This window comes from Abrus precatorius, unplaced genomic scaffold (assembly GCF_003935025.1).
Source record: "Abrus precatorius isolate BTA unplaced genomic scaffold, Abrus_2018 Scaffold8, whole genome shotgun sequence".
Lineage (NCBI taxonomy): Eukaryota > Viridiplantae > Streptophyta > Magnoliopsida > Fabales > Fabaceae > Abrus > Abrus precatorius.
Window position 1 is genome coordinate 4,548,283 of NW_020874428.1, and position 25,179 is coordinate 4,573,461.

Below are 25,179 nucleotides of genomic sequence, written 5' to 3' on the forward strand. Positions count from 1 at the left end.
CATTATTTCATTTTCATATCACATTTTCATTAAATTAGAGTTATATTGCTTAACTGCTTGTTTTACGTTTGCATGATTCATTTTGATCTTACACTCCCTAGCATGGCAGCAAAATATTGGTTGTTGGACTGCTTTTTCTTTTTCTTGATTTCCCTGTTTATCTTACAAAAAATTCAGAGTCTCTTATTTTATCTCTTTGTTGATTTTAGTTTACCCGAGTATAATTTTTAGAAAAGTCTCATATATATATATATATATATATATATATATATATATATATGTATGTATGTATGTATGTATCGGGCTCATATTTCTTGCCTTTATAAATTTCCTACAACTACATTACTACACTGTTTACACAAAAGCCAAGACTAACACCCTTCTTTCCTAAAAGACAAAAAAGGAAAGTCATTGTTTCACAGTTCATAAAGGATATGAAATAAGTATGGGAAAGAGAGACAAAAAAAAGAAGATAAAATGAGTGAGTATGTGAAAAAAAAAAGAACATTAAAAAATTAAAATTGAAAAAAAGGAGAGGCATAGTAGCTTGGTCCGAAGGTAATATATATTACAATTGTTTGTGAAGTTTGTTAAACAAGTACTATTGGGCTTGAAACAATTAGTGGACTACTTTGCTCTTACAACTTCATAGAATTATGCAAATTTATTTTTTCTTTTGCAAACAATTGGGTACATTAGATTGACTATCAAAGGGCAATTCACAAGGCTACAGCTTCTGACCAGTGCCACCGTACCTTGTGTCAAATGAAATATGCTAATTAACTAGCTAGGGTACAAAATTAATTTCAGGGTTTTCATTTTAATTATTTTCACATTGAATTCACCAACAAGAATTCACCTACTATATTCACGTCGTTTAATTTCATATCCTAATAACTTCAAGGGCTTTCATGTCTTCAATGCAACAATGTAGTACGTACGTAACACTGAAATTTTCTTCACCAAGTTTTTTTCAACATACACTATGATCCAGCTCATGCGCAAATGCTTTTGGAAAGCTGTCCTTTGCTAACTTTTTGTGCTTAGGATGTCCACAATAAGATTTGTAATCATATTTGTTGACTAATCTCTATGCATAGCAACAAAAACCATACAATTGAAATGGATCTTACTTTATTTTCTGTTAAAAGAGTGTGATGTACATCTTTTACTTTCTTATTTTTTCCACGAGACTTATTAGCTTTTTGACCATCAATCTTTTTTTAATTTACCCTTTTGTTTGTCATGCAATATACTTCTTGTTGTATTTCACTTTAGATATGCTCACTTTTCCTTTGTCAAAACAAAGGCTTTTTATATTCCACACAATTCACTTTATTAGCCAAAAAAAAAAAGAAGAAAGAAATGTGTCTGACACCTACTTGAAAAAATCCATCGAACACAGTCGTATTTCGGGAAAATTTGACTTGGAAGAAACATAATTACAAAATTGGAAATAACACAGAAACACTACACTCTGCAATGCATATTCGAAGTACCATGTGTTATTCATATGTGCTACATTAATATACGTACACCTGTGACTGCATTTTTTTCCCCTTATTTTGAGAAAAAAGGAAAGTGACAACCAATCTATTTATGTATGTTTCTGTTATAGCAATATAAAACCAATTTCTTCATGTAGGTGCCGAAGCCAATCTCAAAGTTATTATGTGACTTGCTAGATATAAATGAAGAGTGATATACTATTCATATAATATATTTTTACACACTTTATACTAATATTTTTATCTTTTTCCATCATGTCACTTACAAAAATAAAAAGGAAGAAAAATTTAATGTAAAACCCACCAAAAATCCTTTTCTCCTACGAACAGATTTATCGGTTTCTCTTTCTTTTGTTTGGGATTGATAGCTCATTTATTTTTCTTCAAAAATGTTTTATAATGTAAGAATTACATATACTCTCATTCAGTGAGTTGTACTTTCTCACTTTTAATTCTAACTTACAAAAACACTTTCTAATTGGTTGATTCTTAATTCATCGGAATTCATAATTTTTCATGTGAAGTAGCAATTCATTTTCGTTATGTTTTGTTTTTGCTCTCCAATTTTTCTTCATTCACTTCTCTTATTACAATATTTTTTTACTGATCTAAATAAAATCGATAAAAATTCTTTGTTTTTATTTCTTATTTTTATTAATTAATCTAAATACATCATTTTATAAAAAAAAAAATTTCTTATTTCTTTTTATTACATCCAAACAAAAGATTAGGAGATTTGGCCCTTACACAGGCAATACTCTGAAAACCACCGAGCCTACAGGGAGAAAGAGATTAAAGATTGGTTAATTAGGATTACAGTATTTCTAAATGGAAAAATTAGGGTTGAAAAAAAGGCAGCTGGATTCCTCAAGCCGATTACTCATTCACCACCCATTATTGATCAATCGCAATAACCTGTCCTTTTCATCCATTGTTGAATAACTCAAACAATGTTACAAATTATTTGGACTATATACTAACACGTTAGTATATTCCATGCATAAAAGCAACTATTCTCGACATCGTTGCGCAACCATTTCCAGCTTTGCCGGCACTAATTCCTCGTTGTCGTCCTATGTTACGGTCCAGAATCAGAACATTGCAATCGAGCACAAACACTACAACACGAGGGTCACACACGTGTGGGAAACCAAGCACACTCGATAGCATCGTGAACTGTATAGTTCATAAACATCTAAATAATATTAATATCTAGCTACCGTATCACTTGTGATATTTATATTTTTTTTCTCTTATATTTCTTTTCAGGTGTAAACACTTTCATGATTATTTTCTTAACATTTTTCAAGTTTGGGTTAAGGGTCTAAATCATCCGCACCAAGACATTGAACCGCTTTTGCGTCCCAAAATGTCCCTTTGGAATTTGGATTCGTCATAGAACGAGTAGTAAAGTTACAAAAAATTTTAACCCCATAACCTATTTTTTTCTTTAAGAAAAATTATGGAGGGTGTCCTTGACTAATTATGACAAATAAGGAGGCCACAAACTTTAGTGCAAGAATATCTACGACAACCCCTTTTCTTTTTGAATGACGAGGAGTGAAGCATTGTTGTCTTTGAGGAAAGTTCAAGATAAGAAAGTTTAATGTAATGATGTGGTTACGCAGATTGAGGAACACAGAGACAACAAAACGAGGGAATGTGATCATAAGGGGAGGTCTCTTTTGCATTATTGGCAAACATCGAGTTGGTTTTGTACTTAGCTGGACCTTAGAAAAGGCGCAGCTCCAAAAAATGCAAATTCAATAATGTAAGGGCCACTTCCCATATTGTCAAACATCATTTCACTGATTTAATCATTAGTCCTCTTCTTAATTAACCACTTTTCCCTCCCATTTGCACATCTCTATCTCAATATAGAGCCAAAAGGCTATAGTTGAGAAAGGTATTGTTCCACTAGGATACACAAAGATGACACATAACTGGCCCCCACATGCCCTTAATTAATACCCAAAATTCCTGCACTGATGTCTTTTTAAAATTACATATATTCTGAACCTTTAAAACCCCATCTTTTCATTTTTCTCCCTCACCAACTATTTCTCTTCTGCCCCTCCACATGCAAATGTTAAACACATGACAAAATATTAGAGGCTACATTACACAGATATTCAAACCCTATGCATCACTCCAAGCCGCAAAAACTGGCAAGTGAGACATTGAGATAGTAGTAGCTGGCCTCAGTTGAGAGGGAAACCAAGAGTTAACAGTACTAACCCCATTTGCAATGGAGCTACTACTGTTAACAATCTTTGATCCCATTGGAGGCTTTGGAAGTAGCAATGTGGGACCCGTTTTATCAGGGCTACCTTCCCTTGAGCTGCTTAAACTAGTCACCAGAGAGGAAGGGTTTGAAAAATGAGTCCCTCTCTTAGTAGACTCATCTAGCATGCCTTGGCTAGATCCTACTGAGTCAATCCCAATGAGATCTTGTAGGGCCACAGAGAAAGCAGAACCTCTATAATTTCCACACTTCATGGATTTTTGGTCACAGCTCTTTGACTCTTGTTGTGGAGACTGATACAAACCCATCTTCCAATCAGATGACCCGTTTTCATTGTTGTTCACATTTTCAACTTCTTCCCTGCTTATAATTTGTTGGCTTGAAACAACATTGTACTCTATGGCCTCGGTTCTTGGTTCACTTTCCTTGTTTCTTCTTGCCAATTCTCCAGCTAGCAAGGTATTGCTGGCCATGATTCTTTCAACATCGTATCTAGATATGTCGAAGTTGGTCACTGCATTTACCCCACGAAACTTGATTGCTGCTACATCATATGCTTCAGCTGCTTCCTCTTGAGTGCCTGAGATAAATTCAAGTACCAAAAAAATTTATATCAGTTCTTTTTAATAAAAATAAAAGGGTATTTCGAAAATTTTGAATTTTAAGTCACGAGGCTGTTGTTGTCGAGATATTTTAGATATCCTTTTTCTATCTTTCCAGAGAACAGCCTTAAAAAAAGTGACTTGTTGCAGTCCAAAGTGGCTATATGGTCAGCCTTATAAAAAGCATTGCCATCAAAGGCATATAACAATATTAACAACCAAATCCTAAGAAAAAACTTAAAGCATGCTAACGCCTCATCCACATTAGCATATTTGTTCATAATTCGAATGTTAAAGCTCCCCCGATATATTGCTTTAAAAGGATTTGATAATGAAGTACGAGGAATCTGAAATGACTTACTGAATGTCCCTAGATAAAGGTCTTTATTTCCTGCAACTCTGCCTATCCTTGCTTGCCATCTGCCATGTTGGTGGTGCCTGCATTACATTTAAAAGTTCATTCAACACTAATTAACACAAATGTTTCTATTCTATAACTAACAAGAAAAAGAGGCACGAGACTGCATGAACCTTGTCACCCCTCTATACATTGAGGCACCCCTTGAAAACCCACTACTCTTTCTGCAAAGTAATCACCAACTTCATCAATTCATCATCATTAAGCATGAATAAATAAATGATAGCCTTTAGCAACATAATAATAATAATAATAACAATTATTTTAGTGTGCTTTAAAGTACATCATAAAATATTATTAAATAATAATTTTTATTTAAGATTATACTATTTAATACTATCAATATCAACATTATTCAATAAAACATATATTAAAAATCATAACAATACCTATTATTCAATAAAACATATATTAAAAATCATAACAATACCTTCTTAAGTGTGCCACGTATTCCTGCCTGCTCATGTTCTTCATTTCTTCAAGTTCAGCTTGGTAGTTCTCAAGCTGCCAAAAAGAAGAGAGAATGGGACTCCAAGGAGTACAAGATTGCGAGCAAGAAATGCCACTGAATTGAAACATACCGGGAAGTTTATGTGCGTTGAGGGTCCCCAATACTTCAGAGCCGCAAGATCATAGGCTCTTGCAGCTTTCTCTTCCATATCATAACCACCTTGAGTTCACAAACCAAAAAAGACCACTCATCAAATTAGCAAAATTGCAAGAAAAAGGTTGAAAATACAAAACTTTTGGAAAAGACTATAGGACATACCCAAATAAACTGCCACATGCAACGTTTTGTTGATTGATCATCCACAATGTGAACAAATGACAGGTGAGAGAGAGAGAGAGAGTTAGTGGACACAGCTCAGAAACAAGAATCAAGAAAACCTCTAAACAAATAATGTTAAATCATCCATCATGACTCAAACTTTTGGTAACTAACCTTGTCTTCCTTTCCTGGTTTGCCCTTCCTTCTTGCAACTGTTATCCCACAAATGCGCCTCATATCTACCAGTCCATCTATGCCTGGTACACAAGAACCAAGAGTCACTACAAAATTGACTTGATAAAACAATCAAACAACACATTAAAACTCAAAAAGTAGAACACTTAATAAACTCCAAAAATGTTAAAAAGTGGAATTCAAAAAAGAGAGGATCAAGTAATGAAAATCACTAAGGTAAAGATTACTCAAATAAAGGAAAAGAAGTGAACTATGTAACTAACCTTGTCACACCTCTATACTGAGAAGTTCTTTGCCCAAATGTGTCAATGGATTTCCTATGCACAGGTTGCTTCTGACCAAGCTTAGCAGGTCCTCTCTTTTTGGCATCCACAGTCACAGAGTCAGTTCCAGATGGTGAGATCTGAGTTGGAACAGTGACACAACTTGACTGAGAACCAGGGCTCATAGATAAGCTTAAAGGCTGCAAGTCCCCACAACCTACTGTGCCAACACCAACTGACCCAGAAGCACCATGATCATTATCCCCCAGAGTACTACTATTCACTTGATGCTGCTCAAGAGAAGAAGAATACTCTCTTGGGGGCACCCAGTTTTTGAAGCAAGCAATGCCTTCTTCCACCACTTGAGGCATTTGGGAGCTGCAAACCGTGACATGGGATTGCTTGGTTTCTTCCTCTAATGGTGCCTGATATATGCCATGGCACGCAAGTCCTGAGTAATATGGATGGGATTGTTGATGCCTGAAGGGATCAGAAAGAAGGTCCAAGGATGAAGAATGGTCTCTGTTGGCTTGAGGTTCTATATTTTGACTGTTGTAGTAGATGCTATCGAGACTTAGAGCCATTGCCTCTCTTTCATGGCCTCCATAATCTTGAGCTCCCATAGTTGCACCACCAAGAAAGTCCTCAAGTTTTGGAGAAGAAGTTGGCACCATAACTTCAATAGAGAACAAGCAAGACTTTTAAACAGCCATATAATTGCAAATCACATACTACAAAATAAGAACAAGTAAAAGTAGATAACTTTTGAATGCATATATGTATATAAGAGATTAACTTAAGACCAAGACAAAGACCAACCTTGGGTTTGTGACCTGCTAAGAGCTTCCATTATGCAAAGTGACCCATCAGACTTAAGTGGCATCATGGCCAAAGGAGAGTGAAAAGCACTGTTCTCCCCAACACCAAAGCACATTCCAGAGGTGTTTAGGTGCGAAGGTGACACATAGAAGTTAGTGGGAACAATGTTAGAAGGTGCAGCAGAAGGCTGAGAGTGATGATAATAGTGATGATGGGGAGGGCCAGAAGAAACAACAACATCCATTTTCATGTGGGGTGAGAGAGAGAACCCCAACCAGTTATGATTGTTCCCATCATCATCGGTGTTGCTATCATTCATGGACTTCATCTTCCTACTTTTTTTCCCCTTATCACCTTAATTATTTGAAAAAGGTTTTAACTTGCTACTTCAGGCTTCAGCTAGGCAACTCAATCATTAGATGGCAAATAAGCAAATCATATCAAAGAAAATCTCTTCGTATGTGAATGAATATATACTTGGTCTTTTGTTGTTTAGCTACAAAAAAATTTTCACTTCGCATAAGCTTCTCAAACAAACTCTCTCTTCACTCGAGCCAACAAAAATGGTCTCTTTAAACTAAGCAGAAAGAATAAGTTATAAGCAAGTGATGCTGGGAGCACCCACTTCATTCCATAGGGATCTGTGAGTGTGTATGTTATATATGAGAATGAGAATGAGAAAGATCACGTCTTTTGCCTTCTCTCTTATTATTTTCTTTTTTTTTTTAAAGAAAAAGAGAATTAAATCGGTGCCCCCACTTAAACCCTATATTAAACCCAGGACCAAATATCAAAGTGGATAAGAAGAAAGAGCCGAAAATGGTAATGGTGAGAGAAACTTTTTATGGACAGTTCCTCAGAACTTGAATGCTAGTAGGTGAATCTAGTGGGCAAACGGTGATCAATATTTAGAGGGAATTGGACTTGGAGAAGATTCAGATTTCAGTAAGCAAAATAAAAATAGTTATAATTCATATACTTAAATTATGATTAATGTACATTCAAATATAAACATATGTTTCTATATTATATTACTTCTTCTTTTCGACTAAAAACATATTATTAATGCCTGCAAAATATATTCTTAATAAAAATATTTTGTTTATTTATTTATTTAAAATTTTACAGTGACAACGTTGCAATGCAGTGCGCAGTGCAGGGGGCCATAGATTTGACGGGCAGGACATATCTGCCCATCCAGTCACTTCATACAGTACACCCATTCTGTGCCACCTGCATACTGCAAAGTTTTAAAGCATCTCTTTTTTCTAAAACAAAGTTAGAATATGATATTTGCCTACATACTTGAATAAAACATTATTTTGTTCTTAAAACAAACCTAAAAATCAAAAATTAAAATTTTACTCTTTAACTTTTTAATTTTAAGTTTTTTTTTTCATTCTTCTAACCTTTTTTTAATGGGAAAAATCACAATACTAAAATATAATATTTTTATAAATAAAAAATCACCCATAGCAATTTTTAATATTTCCAAAAAACTTTTTATAATTATTTTGAAAATATTAAAGATTTTTGTATTTTTTAATTTTTTAATAATTTTAAAAAAATGATCAACGTCATTTTTTAGTATTTTAATTATTTCATAAATTTTAGTTATTTTACTTTTATATTTCTGTATCTATATAATAGCAATTTTTGAGTTTTCATATTTTTATATTTTTCTAAAAATTCATATTTTAGTATATATTAATTTTAAATATTATATATAAATATAAAAACTTCTAATACAAATAGAAGATTATAATTTATTTAAGCAAGAAAAGAAGTGAGAAATAAAAACAAATAAATAAAATGAAGTACAAAATATTTAAATAAATAAAAAAACTGATTTTATTTCTTTAGATAAATAATTTTTTAAGAAAAAAATAAAATTTTATGTCAAATAAAAAAATTTAAATTTCTTAATGTATTTTTTAAAGTAAAAATTTATTTATCATTTATTAATATTATAAAAATTTATTTATTTGGATAAAAATGAAGAAGAAATCTCATCCCCTTATTTTCCCTCTATGAGGATAGAATTAATATTATTTGAATCTTAAAATTCCTTCTTTTTTTAAATAAATAATAAAAGTTGTATAATTTTTTTTATTTTTTTTATTTTTTCTCTTAATTTATCCTCTTTAACTTTTCATACACTCGCATATAATGTAAAATATTCAGTATTAATCATTTTAATCCTAAAAAACATTTTTAAAAATAACAAATATATTTATTTTTAATTAATTTAAGTTTATTGGCTGCCATTAGTTTAAATTTATAAGATGATTAAGTTGATACATTTTTATAATTTAAAAATTAATATAATTAATTATAAATCTTTTAAAACAAATTTCATCTTATACATATTTTTCTTTATTCACAATTAATTATAAATTTAATGTCTGATTAATTTATCTTATTTTAATTAAATATTCATTTATTTTTAACCATATAAGAAACTGTTTTAAAGATATTATTTGTTTTCAAAAATTAGCTACCACTTTTATTTTTAAATTCATATTATCTGTATATAACCTTTTTTGCCAAATATATAAACACGTGTATTAATGATGGAATATGCATCATATGGCCACAAATTAATTTTGATTGAGTAATTAATAAAACTGTTGCATGAAGACACGTGCGTTGAGAAGGGTGTGTGTACTTTCTTGTGCAAACTACCAAGCTTTTTGTTATATATTTCAAAATAATTGTAATTATCATTTTGCAACCTTTTCGTACAGCACACAGAAAATGGAATTTTTTTAGCTGGATTTAAAACTTGTTTTCTAATAACACGTTTTACAATCAATTTATCATAACCATCATTAATTTTAAGTTGAGTAACATTAATGTTAATCAAACTCATTCTGAGATATATTAAATATAATTAAAACATATTTACAATAATTTTAATGCTAATTCATCCTTCTCAGTTCTGATTTCTGTTTTGTGTAAATTCCAACAAAGAAAATATGACTAAATACAAATTTACATTCCCAGTATAAAGAAAATACCTCTTGTAATCCAATATTATAAAAAAATATACATAATGGTACAGAGAGAGAAACATGTTTCAGAAAGATTAAAATTTACTGCAACTTATTGAATTGATAGAAATATATGTGAACCAAAATTTAAAATAAATTCGTGGTTTATAAAACATTTTTGGTACCTTTTCTTAATTATATAAGATAACTCATTTAAGTTGCAACACCATAACTTTAAAAATAATACAAATTATAGCATGATAAGTTGTATAGCTTAAATTTTTAAATTTTTTTGCATATTTAGTGTTTTTATATGTAACAACAATGATTATTATTATTATTATTATTAAATAAAAAAATTATAAAAATTATTTTTGAATAAAAAATAAAAAATTATTTTGGACAACAGAGAACTAACACATTTGAATATACTAATTATGCAATTGGTTTAAATCTTTTTAAAGAGTAATTGGTTTTAATCATTTATTGAGGGAACTCATTGAAAAAAAAAAGTACATTTATTAACAGCTTATTATTAGGCTTATCTTCATTTGTATAAATTTTGATTGATAAAAAATTAAATTGTTTATATTAATTTTACAAATTGATACCAATAAAATAATTGTAAGAAATTTATTTTGCAGGCTAATATTCTATATTTAGTATAATATATTTTATTATTAGTATATATTTATATTTTTTATATCAAATATTTATAATAACAAAATGACAAATCATTTACAAATGAAATATATTTCTGGAGACTTTTAAAAAAATACTACTTTCTTAAGAAAAGCAAACAAAAACATGCACTAAAAATGTATTCATTGTAAAAAAATATAAAAAAATGTATCTATTTTTAAAGTTAAAAAATGTTTCACCATGGAAGAAACAAATGAAATATGCAGGCATTAAATTTTAAGACTGTGTTTAAGAGTTGAATTTAGAAGGGAAGAGGAAGGAAGGAATTAGGAAGAGTTAACATTGTTTACGAATTATTTAATTAAGATGGAAAGGTTTTGGAGAACCCTCCAAAGTTCTGCCTAATTTTTTGAATTCTCTAATTTGGAAGTTTTTTTTCTCTCTCACTCTCTTATACTATTTTATATTAATTTTTTAAGTGAGATTTTTTTAAAAAAATTATAAAAATAAAAATATTAATTTTTTGAGAAAGAAAAATACTTATTTTTTATTTTTATAAAAATAAAAAATAAAAAATATAATAATATCATTTATATAATTAAACACTTCATTATCTTCCTTTCTCGATATTAACTTCATCCTCTTATAAACTTACAAACAAAGTCTTAAGAATTTAAATAAGTAACTTAATACAAAATTACATTAAAATAGTCTAAGTGTATAATAATAATAAATAAATAAATATACTATAGTAGTTGCTGTTAGTCTATTATTTGAATATTAATGTTATTTTTACATTGATTTTAAATATTTTTTTAACTTTTATCATGTTTCTTAAGTAGAATTTATGGTAAAAATAGTATTATATCTATTTGTATTATTGCTGAGGTTACTAGTTTAATTGTCATCCACAAGATTTACGCAAGTATTTTTCAAAATGAATAAGTTGTATATCAAAGTGCTGTTAGCTAACCCATGAAGATTACATAGCCAACGGGTTCAAGTCACCTAATCTTCATTAAAAAAATAAAACTAATATTTTAATCATCAAAAAAGCAATCACAATATATGATGTAATGTATGGTACATAAGATCAATTACTAGATAGACAAAATTGCATTAGTTCAGCTTTGTACAATAGTTTGAGGAACTAGCCACTCTCTTAGAGAGCCCAACTCAGCAATTCCTGTGGTAAAATGATATATTAACATGTATACAAGAAAATGATAAAAATAACTGCTAAGACCCTTTACTTTTTCGAGTGTCTCTTTGTGTATAGTCAACAACTGCCTCCAGACAAAAAGAGGAAAGTGGGTCTTTGATAAGCTTGAAATATTCCAGAAATGATGATCAAAAGGGTCCCAAAAACAGACTTTATGACGATAATGCATTTTTACTCTAAATATTTCTCTTATCTCAATTAAACAATTCCTCTTCATATAAATCGCATATGTGGAATCTAGATGTCCTTCTTTCCACATTTTTTTAAGGATAATGTTTATGGAAACGGTTCAAAAGAAATCTACTAAATTTATATCAAAGTAATCGAAAAAGTTTAATTTTTTAAATATAAAATTTGAAAAAAAATATAATAAAATATAATATTTTTGAAAAAATTGTACAAATATAAGATTCAAATAATATTTGTCGTTGGTTCTGACAATACAACAAAAAAATATTAAGTTATATTTTTTATTAAAAATATATGAAAAATTATAAAAAGTCAAAATTCGTCAATGATAAAAAAAATTAAAAAGTATCAATGTTGATTTCAAAAAAATAATTTTTAAAAATACTAAAAAAATGTCCGTGTCAATTTTTTTTAAAATTGCTACTGTCAATTTTTAAAAAAAAAAATCTATATTTTTGTAATTTGTCCTAAAACACTATATTTTATTAATTTTTTATTCTTTTCCTCCCAAGTATATATATATATATATGCTCTCTCAGCACGAGTTGCATACAAACTAAGATCAAAGTGGTAAAACAGACTCGAGAGTGACGATGGTCTAATGCTTTTGAAGTTTTGAGCTGTTCATTAATTTGTTTGCCCAAATGAGGGGATTGATATGTATAAGTTAACTTCAAACTCAATAACTATTTGAGCAAGGGCAAATGCAAATGTAGTAATATGTAACAATTACGTTATTTAAATTAGGTGTAAATAATAATTTAATCTTTATATTTCACTTGAATTTATAAGTTAATTTTTTTATATAAAAAATTTATAAATCAATCTTTATAAATATATTTATTTTCAATTTAGTTTCTATCGTTAAGTTTAACTTAAATTACGTTAAAAAGTAAGAGATTATATTGAAAAAAAAATATAGTATAATGACTAATTTATAAATTTTTTACATATAGGGACTAACTTGTAAATTTAAGTAAAAAATATTTTTATAAATTTACGATCTTGATTTTCCTATTCATCCACATATTTTTTTTCGCCTCAACCTCTAATTCCATTATCTTTGTTCTTTTTTTTTTCTTTGCATAAACTTTAATGGACACTAGAGTCTCTTTTTCTCTTAGTGTCTCATCCTCAAAATTCAATTAACTTTTAACAATCTTCACTTAATTATTTTTTCTTCTCAACCACTTCACTATCTTTACCCTCATTTTCACCTACACTCACATTGACACCCACTTACCCCAAACCTCAATCCCTTATCAAAAGCTTCTTTATCCTCCACTATCATCGATGTTACTAGCAACAGAATTATCAATGCTTTTATTTACGTCTTTATCCACTCATTCAACACCATCAAAATTAAGATATAAATCAAAGGTGTATGACAAATTTACAAAAATATTTTTGACTTAGATTTATAAGTTAATCCTTATATGTAAAAAATTTGTAAATTAGTCCCCAAACAATATTTATTTTCAATTTAGTCATTTACTTATTTAAAATCATTTACTTTAAATATAACGACAAAGAATAAATAAAAAATATATATACATATGAGGACTAATTTATAAATTTTTTATACATAAGAATTAATTTATAAATTTGAGTCAAGTACAGAGATCAAAACATTATTTAAACCTTTAAATTATTTGAAATTAACATTAACAATTATTATTATGAGAGATTAAGTTATTTTAAGAGAAATTTTATTTAAAATATTTTGTTAATAATATTTATAAATATTAAACTTTATTAAAATTTTCGTATGAAATTATAATTCATATTAGTTTTAATTTTTGTATTCGCTTCAACTTTATATATATATATATATATATATATATATATATAAATAAAAGTATCTTATATTTTTCATTTATTTTAAATTAATCTTTTTTAAATATATAATTACTACTAGTAACATTTTAATCTTACTTAATACCGACAATATTAGTATTAACTTATTAACTAAATGACATTCATGTTTGCCATATAACAAGGGTAAATTAAATTTTTAAATTAAAATTAAATTTGTAGATTTAGAGTTTCAAACATCATTATTTATGTTCTTTCCATCTTCATTCAACTTTCATCACCGTTGTAAAAATTAACAACTTAGCATATTATCTTTTGATCTTTAACTTTTTCTCTCCCTTGCTTTTTTACTTTAAGGAAAAACAAGAACAAATGAGAGGTTCAATATGATAGTTTCATCTTCATTCAACTTTTCTTTTTAACATTGTTTCTTATTATCTTTTGTAGATTTAGAGTTTCAAACATCATCATTTATGTTCTTTCCATCTTCATTCAACTTTCATCACCGTTGTAAAAATTAACAACTTAGCATATTATCTTTTGATCTTTAACTTTTTTTCTCCTTTGCTTTTTTACTTTAAGGAAAAACAAGAACAAATGAGAGGTTCAATATGATAGTTTCATCTTCATTCAACTTTTCTTTTTAACATTGTTTCTTATTATTCTTTTGTTTTCACTTCCCCTGCTTCCGTCTGCAACTTGCTCTTCCTCTTCTTTATTCCCTTCCTTTTTCTGCTCTATGCCTTCACCAGGGTGTATTCTTGTGGCTCACTAACAACTTCAACATGCTTTGTAGGATTCATGTCATCAATTATTGTTGCCTCAATCTTCCTTATCATTGTTTTGGAGATTAGGGTTGTTTTTTTATTTTTTTGGGATGTATTTTAGATGCCCATGCCTTTAAACTATGTTCTTATTAGCATCATCGTGCATGGAGGTGCTATGCCATGACTATGATTTTCGACGCTCTCGGTTCACTCACTTTCATCACTTTTGTCATTGTTGTTAGTATTAATGAAGTCATTGTTGTGAGTTTTTCTTTAACAGTAAGCAATTTAGTCCTTGTTCTTCAAAATACTCCTAAAAAAAATCAATAATCTTTGTCTATTTCAATGATTTCTAGATGAACGTTCTTTAATAATTTCACAATATTTTCTCTAAAATTTGTTAATAGATGATGATAAACTTTGTAATTCTTTCTTCCTTAAATATTTGCTTCTTTTATGCATTAGTATGGAGACAAAAAAATATGTATTTTTTTTAAATACATAATATTATCCTACTCAATGTCTACTTTCATATTAGCAAATTTAGTAATATCATCAGCAAAATAAAAAACATCGTCACTCAAATTTAATATAGAGAACTAGCTTGGAACAAATGTAAAATATACTCATCAAAGTCAAAACATATACAAGAGTTAAATGATCTATCTACTAATTTAGTTTAAATATTTATTTATGCATATTTTTATAATTAATATATATTTATATTTTTAAAAATATGTTATATATTTAATAAAATTACTCATTGAATCGTTAATTAATTTTTTACTTGTGTAATTTTTATAAATATAAATTATTCAAGAAGAAATTTTAATTTAATAATTGTTTTAACCAAATTTAATATTTATGAAAAGTTATTGAATGAGAGTATATTTAACAAAAATTATTCTTAAAGTTATTAGTTCAGTAATTTCTTCCCTATTCATATCTTACAAAAATGTGTTTAAAAATGTAAAATAACACTTTAAAATGTTTTTTTAAGTAAATGAAACATTTTTCATAATACTTACCCTGTGAGATTTTGCAGACGATATTTAAAATTATGCAATTTTCCTTAGAAAGTTATATTTACAAGATTTGTGAAAAATTAAAAAATACACTAAAACAAATATATTATTAATTTAGATTGATAGAAATAATAAAAATTAAACTTATTATTTATTTATTCAAACAAATAAAAGTATAAAAAATTAAATATATTATATTAATTAAACTACTAAAAACAACCTTCCTCTCATTTCATGCCTAGGGTAGAGTATTTTTTTTAGAATAATTTATCGTTTTAATTTCTAAAATTATAGAGATTCATGTAATAATTTGAATTTTTGTCATTAAAATGATTAAAAGTTAACATTTTTGTCATTAAAATTATTGGCACCCATTAATCTAATACATGAAATTATGATAAGAAATTTTAAATCTTAAAATTAAAAAATAATTCCTAATTCTCTCATTAATTTTCGTCAAATTCGTTTCTTGATGTGATTGGTCAAGAATTAAGGTGATGCTTATCACCATCTCATCAAATAATATAATTTTATTTTCATACAAGATTATTCATTTCTTTTCCACCTGTTCATGCATTATTTCTGTATAGTATCTCTCGTAATTTTGTAACACTTTTTGTAAATTTTATGTCAAAATGTTAAGATTATCCTTTGCGTGTTTTATATCATGTATGTTACACATTGACATTTAACTTGCTAAATTATAAATTTTCTTACATAAATTTGAAAAAAAATTAATTAGAGAGATTAATATGGTTGTTGTTTTTTATAATTTAAAAAATAATTTTTTAATAAATTTAAGAATAAATTGATAAATATCTATAATTGTAAGAACTAAAAAATAATTATTTATGATAATTTTAAGTTTTAAGAAGATTGATTTCTTATAATTTAAAAAAATATTTTTTTATATATTTGCAAAAACTGAATTGATGAGTATTTGTCATTTCAAATACTAAAATAACGTATTATTTGTATTTTTAAAACGTGAGTCCCATGCAAATATTTTTATCATTCTTGTATTTTCTTTCTTAAAAATAAAAATGTGTATCTCTTATTATTTTTTTACCGTTAGTTTTTTCCTTTCCATTTCAACTAAAACATTATATATAGCGCAAAGGCTTTATTTGGGTGAAAAATAAAATAAAAAATAAATAAGAAATTAAAAATAAAATACTATGTTATTTGATAGTTAGAAAAAAGAAAAAAAAAAAGAATGAAATAAAATATTTTTACTTATAGGATGGGCCATTGAATGTTAAGAATTTGGGCATTCACAAGCCACTTAAAACTTAATTTTTTTGGCTAATAGGTCGACTCAATGCATCCTTTGACATGACCAAACAAGTTGAGAGCTCCTTTCAGGTAAAGCAAATAAACACTTATGGGAGCGCGTTTTCACAAAAGCACCAAAGCTTGCAATAAGAAAAATTAATCACCAAAGCTTGGGTCCATAGACAAAATAGAAATCCTTTTGGAGTAGAATATCACTGAAGGTCCACGACTAAGATCTCTTGTAGAATACATCACAAAGATTATGGTAAACCCAGAAGAAATCATTGATCCAAAATCACAGCAAAGCCTTTTACTTTCTTTCTTTTAACTCGATTCAGCTTCTTACGCACTATAATAATAAAAGATATGCAGCAGGGGTGCAAGAGATGGAAGAACGAGTAAAATTGGAGCGGTGTAGTGGAAGCAAGTAAGAAACGCATGCAGACCTCTGAGAAGATGAAAATTTTGAGAGATTTGTTAATTTTTAAAATTTTAACTTGTTATTACGTAACCATTGGTTGTGTCTAAATCATAGTTAGATGTGTCTACCCAAATTTTGCCCAAGCCTATGCGTCTATTTAGAACATGTGCACACTTATAGAATGATATTGAATAGATGAAAATGTAATTTTAACTATCGTATCAATACATACGATTGTTCAGTTTAAATAATATAAAATTTTTGCTCATTTTCATTAATATATATACATGTCTCTCTTTTCAATTATCAAATAGTTACATTTATATTAGACAAGTTTCTCATTTGGCCATAGCTTACGTTCTTCTAGTGCATTTATTTTCAACTAATCCAAGACACGCTTTAATAAGGGTAGGGTCTTTATTAAATGGTCTCATTTATTTTATAATAAATTATATTAACTTTTGGTTTAATTTTCTGTAATCTTGTAGTAACTTTTAGGATGTAATCATTTATTTCATGGAATAAAGTACACAAATTTTGATTAAATTCATGCACGTAAGTTCCTTGTATTTAGGCTGGTCAAACTGTCTCTTTTCTACCTTTTTATTTTCCCTTAAACTTTTTGCTGTTAATGGGCAAGCAATGTATTGAGTTCTGTTGCTTGCAAGCGAGTGGTCGAGGTTCTTTCTCCAGAGAGGAGAGATGTTTCACGAAGAGTTTGCATGGGAATGCTTCGTTGGGACAAATTTTCAAACGGGAATGATTTGGGTTTGAATCTAATGAAAGGTTGTGTCCCAATTTAAGAGGAAAAGGGCTGAGAAGGTATATGGCTCTGCGTTCTGGTTGGGCACAGATGAAGGAATGATTGATTCGTTTCAATATTTAAAACGATAAATCTCATAGTGATCGGAACAAGAAAAAATTCTTGTTGTGTATCATCTAATTTCAGCGTTATCTCTTTTAAAATATTTAAAAGGGAAAAATACAGTGACCTGCTTAAATTTAGTGTTAGTTATATTTAAATATTTTTTTAAGCGACAAAATATATAGGTTTGGATTTACGGAATAGTTCAGAAAACCTCACAAATTTGTGGATTTGAACTTAAGAATGTGCGTTCAACTTAAATGTAGATTTATGAGCTGTTCGGATAATTTATGGGTTAAGCCTTAGGTTTACGGGTAATAAATAAGTCCGTTTACATAAGCCTCAAAAATAATAAATAATAAATATAAATGGGTCAACCTGCAAGTTAACCTGTTTAATTGAAGTTTATGTAATTTGCTTTTATATATAAGTCCGTTTACATAAGGATCTACGCAGCTTCACTCATTTAATTGAGAACTTTTGTGAGCCATGCATGAGGTGTAGACTGATTTGTGTACCCAATTAAGATAATTTATATACATTGTCTCAGCCCCATTTAAAAAACAAATACATAAACTTTTCTTATTTTTATGATTAAATTTTACACATAATATTCCAAAAATTAATATAAATATTATTTATTTTTGAAAATGTTGTTAAAATAAAAGATAATGATAGGTTACATATAAATGATACATAATAAATAATAATAATTTAATCTTCTAAAATGATAAATATAATTATAGTCATTATTTAGAAAAAATAAGCATTATAATTATTACACAAATACATACACATGCATAAGTTATTAAAATCTTCATCGTTAATTTTAATTAATAGCCATCAATATATTTTTCCTTCTAAAACAAACACCTCACTTTAAAAGAATTAAATCTAAAATTGTTATTAGTGAATATATGAAATAAGAATAGTACATTTGATATTTAAACATATCATATTTATAAAATAAGATGAATTATACATAATTTACTCATTTTTGTTCTCTTCACCCCGGCCCAACTTGCATCTCTGCAGGACAAGATTCTGGTTAACTGTGTAGTGCCAAAAGCCACTAGCAACCCCCCCTCTGTAGCGTGTTCCAAGGATGGCCACCACGACCTTTCGGCCAAGGCCTCACCTTGCTTCCTTGACCATCGCAATTCAGTGAATTCACTTCTGTTCTTTACCTTTTTCACTTTCGTTAACTTTTTTTTCACTCTTTTTTTAAATATACAAAACGATATTAATAACGTAGAATTTATTTGAATGTCAATGTGCACCCATGTTTACCATATAAGAGGCAGAACTGTAATATTATAAACACAGGACAAAAGTTACAGTTTTGGGGGCTTAGAAGTTAAAAAAATATTTCCCCACTAAAAGCCAAGGTTCATTTTCATAAAATGATAATTCAAAATTTTAAAAATGGAGTTAATTCGATATACAAGTATATGAGATTTTACACAAATCATTACAATAATCATAAAATTAGTATATTATCTCATGCAAATCAAAAGATTGATTCAAAAACCCCCTTATTAGAATTACAAAAAAATAAAACTTAATATATTGTTGGTCTTTACAATATTTGTGACCTTTTAATTTTAATCACTCATTTTTTAATTTTTTTTTATTCTTCTTACACTTAACATTTTTAATCCTTATTAAATGTTACATAATAATGTAATTAATTAAAAATATTGTTATATGCTGATTTTTTTAGGACTACGTTGGTGAGAAACCAAAAACAACAAAAAAAAACTTATCAAAATTATAAATTTAACTAAGAGTGACATAATTCAATGTATGTCAAATGTTTGCCATCCTCTTTTCTAAACAGTATTACAAAGGTCATTTAGTGGTTTTATTGCATGGGATTATGATCCTCTTGAAGATTGAAAAGGTCTAATATATATATATATAGGATCCACCGGCAGTTAATTGCACTAAAAATAAAGAGTAAATTAAATGCAAAAAAGCCATTCAAAAACAGGTTTCGCTGATTTTTATGAGTCATGAGCTTTTGTTTTTTTTACCAAACCTTAAGCATGTCAATGATTGCTATAAAGACTCTTGTTAAATTAATTTTGATACATTGTTGAAAAAAAAGAGTTAATTACGTAGTAATAATCTTAAGACATAATTTCAACGATGAAACTTTTATGTCTCTTCGATCTGTCACACCTGTTGAACACTGAATTAATAAGTTACTGACATTATAGAAGAAAAAGACGTGGAACTAACTAGGAACACAAAAGGGACACGCACTGTTCAGATGCACTGAACGGTTGAACCAACCACAAATACGGAAATCCAGGAGTCATTAACAATTAGCTCCAAGGACGTATGTTCCCATTCATCCAGACTTTGAACAGTGCTAATTATGAACATCCGTAACAAAACAAAATTTCATTTTAAGACTTCATCTTAGTCATAATTTTTTTACTACAATTTAAAATCATGAACCAGTGTTCTTTTCTATTATTCCCTGGTTAAAATATAACAGCAGAAGGGGAATATTAGCAATCCTAAAAAGCAAAAAAGTAACTTGAAACCAAGATGTGAAACATTATTGTATTTCGATAGAAAAGGAAATATGAGACATGTACAGCTGTTATTTTCTTATTTTAGAATTAATATTATATATATATATATGATATTTCTCAGTTATATTTTATCTTTTTGTATACCCAAAATTAAACATATATATACCCAAAACTAAAAAAAAAAAATTTTAATTATCCTATTTTGTTGTCAATAAAATATGTTTTTTTTTGGTGAAAAATATAACTCGTGATTGAGCATCCCTTAACAAAATTTAATTTAACCTCAAAACAAATAAAACCTAGGTGTGAAAATTCTAATTTTGCATTATGATATGATATAGGCAAGCCTCAACAAGCTCATGAATGCGAGCAAGGAAAAAAAATGGAAGGAAGAAGAAAGAAGCAAGTGTTTAGAAAATTATTGAAAAATATGTAATAATGTGATAAAAAATATTAATTAATAACATTTAAATAAATATAAAATTTAAGTTCATTTAAATATAAATTCAAATATATCTGTATCATGTTTGTATTTATGTTTAAATATCCTTAAGTTTATGTTTATTTTAATGCTATTGAATAACTTGTGACCTAAATTTACCTTCTTCACAGGTGTAATGAAAATCCAAACACATTCTTGAGGTAGTAATGAGAATCACGTGAGATAAGAAAAAGGAGGGTCATTTTTAATAGATGGCAGAAGGGAAGGGAAGGAGGTAGGAGATGGAACATAAAACAAAGTTAGATTTTGATATCACTGTCCCCTGCAGTGATTGCTACGCGACTGAGAGAAAGATCATTCACTAGCTGTATGGTATAATGTATGTATGTATGAATGCCTCTGCCACAGGCAGCATGTTTGCCTATTCCAATTCAAATGTTATGCCCTTCATGTCATGCAAAAATTGGTCTACAATCTTGTGCCTTTCTACACTCACACTCTCTCTCCTCATTATGCTTCCACCCTTTGTTGCAAAAACTGCCCCTCCAACAACTCATATTCAATCCTCTCTCTCCCATGCCGTAATGTCAAAATCCAAGCTTGCATGTCATGTCACGATCACCTTAGATTCTTACTCTCTGGACTTATCAAGGGCAAGAGCTTCTTTTCTCTTTTCCTTATATTCTTCACTTCTTTTTCTTATTTTAATATGGAAAGCTAATTATAGACACAACTTAGTGTCTGCTTTTCATTTTTTTCCCTTCCTTTTGTCTTAGTAATCACAAATGTCGCAATAACAAGAAAAATGGTGTGGTGGAAGGAGTCCTCTAAAAAGGGTTCTATTGAAACTCAAAGAAAATAAACAAAACAATGCATATCCTATGGCACCTCCTTCTAGTGTACGAGTTTCTATAAGAGTGAAAAAGATATCAAATTCTAGGAAGTTGGAAGATGTGTATAATATTCAAAGTCGTAGATCTTCCTGAAAGTAGGGTTTGGCTCCTTCCTCAAAATATAATCAATGTCCTTCCTTGTCATCATTCTTTATATGTGCAACAAGTACCTTAAAAGTGTGATGCAACCATGCATTGCTCAAATAGCTAGTGTTGCTACCCGGTTGTTAATAGAACAAGACTATGAATGATGCTTTCTAGTTATGGTATGGTTTTGAGTATTGATTAAAAAATCAGAAGATTTTTTTTATTAAAATAACATTAGAAATGTGAAATAATATTTTTAAATTTTTGCTATCTAACTAATATTATACAGTGAAGGGCATTTTGCTTTGAATAACAGGTTAAGCATTAAAGGGATTGCGGGGAATGTAGGGAAAAAGAAAGCTAACTCTACAGAGCAGAGGCTTATTATTAACTAACTTGATCAGGATGATAAGGAAACAATGTGGAATCTCTTTGTCCGAAGGATATAACGTAAGTTTCCTACTTTTTATCGGACAATGCGTCTTTCGCGCTTCCACGCTGCCAGTATTTGTCATCGACTAAGACCCATCTTATTAAGCGATTAGTCCATTGCTACGGATCAAGTGATTTTCAAATATTTTATAAAAAGTACAAGTTTCTTTTTATATATAATTATAATGACTAGTTATAATTTTTCATGGTATATTTTTAATTTTTTATAATCGTAATTAAACAAATAAAATATAAGAAGTGATTATTTTTTATGAAATTTTTTTAAGCAAACAGACTCAATATTAAATAATTTTTTCGCTTAAAATTTTAGTCATTGAATTGTTTTTAAGTATTTAATTATTTTAATTTTTTAAAGATTTTATCTCTAAATCAATATTTTAAAAAAAAATTAGAATCAAATTAATTTGATAAAAACTATGTGTCCTTGTTTAAAATATTTTTCATGATACTCGCAAGAATAGCTTATAAATTTTGAACGGGCGTATGAGGTCTATAAACATGTATTAGGTAAATAACATAATCAAGTGCAAATTCAACCAAAGCTTATTTCATAAATTTTAAACGTTTTTAAAATATATTAAAAATATGTTTTTTAACAATTTACTGATCATTGACCTGTCATTATAAATCATGGGCAAGCAATATGTAGATGATACCTTAAAGTTTTTTAATAATCAGCAAAATCGTATTTTAATAAGTTTTACTAAAAAACTAATTTTGAAAAGGGTAAAATGAATAGAATATATGATGCCATTTTAAATCTTTGAAAAGTATTTTAGTGACAGATTAGAAAAAATTATAATTTTAAATACACTTTAAGGTTGTATTTAGATAGAGAAATTTAAAATTATTATGTTGCATGTATTTGGATAATAAAAAATTAATTTAAAAATATTATAAAATTTTAAATAAATAAATTTTATGTTTAATAGAAATAATTTACCTTTAGAGCGAATTAAAAAGTCTATCTATTGTACTTTTTTTTTATATCTAACATTCATAATTCTTTTTATACTTGATACTTACTTTAACAACCTTTGTGATTGATTTTATATTTTAAATTTTTCTATTAAAACGCAGCTTAGATTTAATTTTTAATAACTGTCTCAGGGATGATGAGTGAGATTTTTTTTTTTTTCAAAAAATTGATTACTCTTTTTTATAAAATGTTTTCAAAAGTTAATTACTGTTTTCAAAAGAAGAATTATAGAGACACCATGTGAATTGTGATGCGTAAAAAGTGTGGCTGATAAGAAAAAGAAAACTGAGATTATACTTCCTAATAGCATACTAAAAACTTGTTTAAAAAAGGCCAAGTTCTAATTCTTGAAACATATGGCAAGACGCCAGTGGTGGACTAGCTAAGTAGGAAGCACTCTTTGATTATATAAAAATATTTGAATGCAGAGGATCACGAAAGCAGATGAATGATGAATGATGAATGATGAATGATGAAAGATGAAAGATGAATGATGGATCCATATAAGGGGTGTGTGTGGATTATATGGGAAAGTGGTGTTTATGGTAACGTGAGAGAAAAGAAGGTCAACGATGGATGAAGAGATTAGAATGGCAGAATGTAAAGAGGTGTGTGAGGGTGATTTGACAAATGACAGCGCATGCATGCAGTCCCCAAATAACCTTTCTCGACGGCCAGCGGCAGCACACAGAGAATACAACACAACACAGCCTGTGCTATCCCTATGCACCTAATGCCTATCCCCTATTCCCTATTCCCTGTTCCCTGTTCCCTGTTCCCTGTTCCTGTCACACTATCACGTCATCTCTATTCTTTCTTCTATACTTTACTCCTTCGCGCTCCATTCATAAACCTTCTTTTCCTGTGTCAAATCAAATTTATAAGTAAATTCATTTCAAAATAACAAACTTTACTTTTTACTGATCAAAATGTTAGACTATGAACAACTGGGTTCATTCCATTTTACCCACTGATAATGCTAGGCAACCCACAATTAAACGATTTTTAATATAGATATTTCTTGCCTTCTTTTTTAGGCCATGAAAGAATTCGCTTTATCATTTATATCTTGCCAGCATACAGGCTCAAGGATAAGGGACATGACTCTAAATACATAAAAAACAAAGCATGGTCACTCTCTTTCTTTTTCGGTTCTCGAAATAAAGCATTGTATTAGCAAAGCAAAACCATAGTTTTGTAAATAATAATAATAAATCCGTAGTTTCATTTGCAGCCCAAATTAGGCCCATCTACAAAAATGCGACAAGAGGATGTCTCTTTAGCATTTAAAAACAATGGTTTCCGATTTATTAATCTAACCGTGATTAAATTATATTAAGCCTGCCACAATTAAAGGTATATTAGTAGTAATTTTAAATAATATTTCAAAACAGTAAATTAAAATAAAATCATAAAATTAAGCCAAAATTTAAATTTAAACAAAAAAATGATTTTAAAATTGATGTCCTGCAAAATACAAATTATAAGTAAACATTTGATTACAGATGACAATTACGTACCCTCCTCATATCTCCACATAAAGCATCGATTTTAAAATAAAAATTAAATTATACGTATAATCGTAGAGCTTTGTGGCTACAACTTACGAACAATATTTTAGTGAGTTAATATTCTCGTATCAATATTAAAAACCTAGCTCTTGATATCCCTTTCTAACATCGTAATTCATTGGGGGGTATCATACTATCTATGTCAAGTCGTTCTTCAGGCCTATTTGTCGACATG

The 25,179-nt window shown here is 28.5% G+C and overlaps 1 protein-coding gene across 1 annotated transcript; it reads right to left on the reverse strand.

Annotated features, from left to right (window-relative positions):
- Positions 1-3,458: 3,458 nt before the first annotated feature.
- Positions 3,459-7,026, reverse strand: LOC113847828 (AP2-like ethylene-responsive transcription factor CRL5). The gene is made up of 9 exons (XM_027477121.1): positions 6,820-7,026; positions 6,001-6,676; positions 5,717-5,799; positions 5,543-5,551; positions 5,355-5,443; positions 5,204-5,277; positions 4,887-4,937; positions 4,717-4,793; positions 3,459-4,333 (listed from the first exon to the last, which is right to left on the reverse strand). Exons 1-9 carry the CDS (start codon positions 6,932-6,934, stop codon positions 3,648-3,650), a joined length of 1,860 nt encoding a protein of 619 aa, XP_027332922.1. The 5' UTR covers positions 6,935-7,026; the 3' UTR covers positions 3,459-3,647.
- Between the last annotated feature and the right edge of the window lie 18,153 nt (positions 7,027-25,179).

Excerpts from the sequence above, each read along its gene's own strand:
- LOC113847828 (XM_027477121.1), bottom strand. The coding sequence starts at position 6,934 with ATGTGCTTTGGTGTTGGGGAGAACAGTGCTTTTCACTCTCCTTTGGCC. Across the intron at positions 5,278-5,354 it reads CAACGCACATAAACTTCCCG|CTTGAGAACTACCAAGCTGA; the intron begins GTATGTTTCAAT and ends TCTTTTTGGCAG. Across the intron at positions 4,334-4,716 it reads CCTTTATCTAGGGACATTCA|GCACTCAAGAGGAAGCAGCT; the intron begins GTAAGTCATTTC and ends AATTTATCTCAG.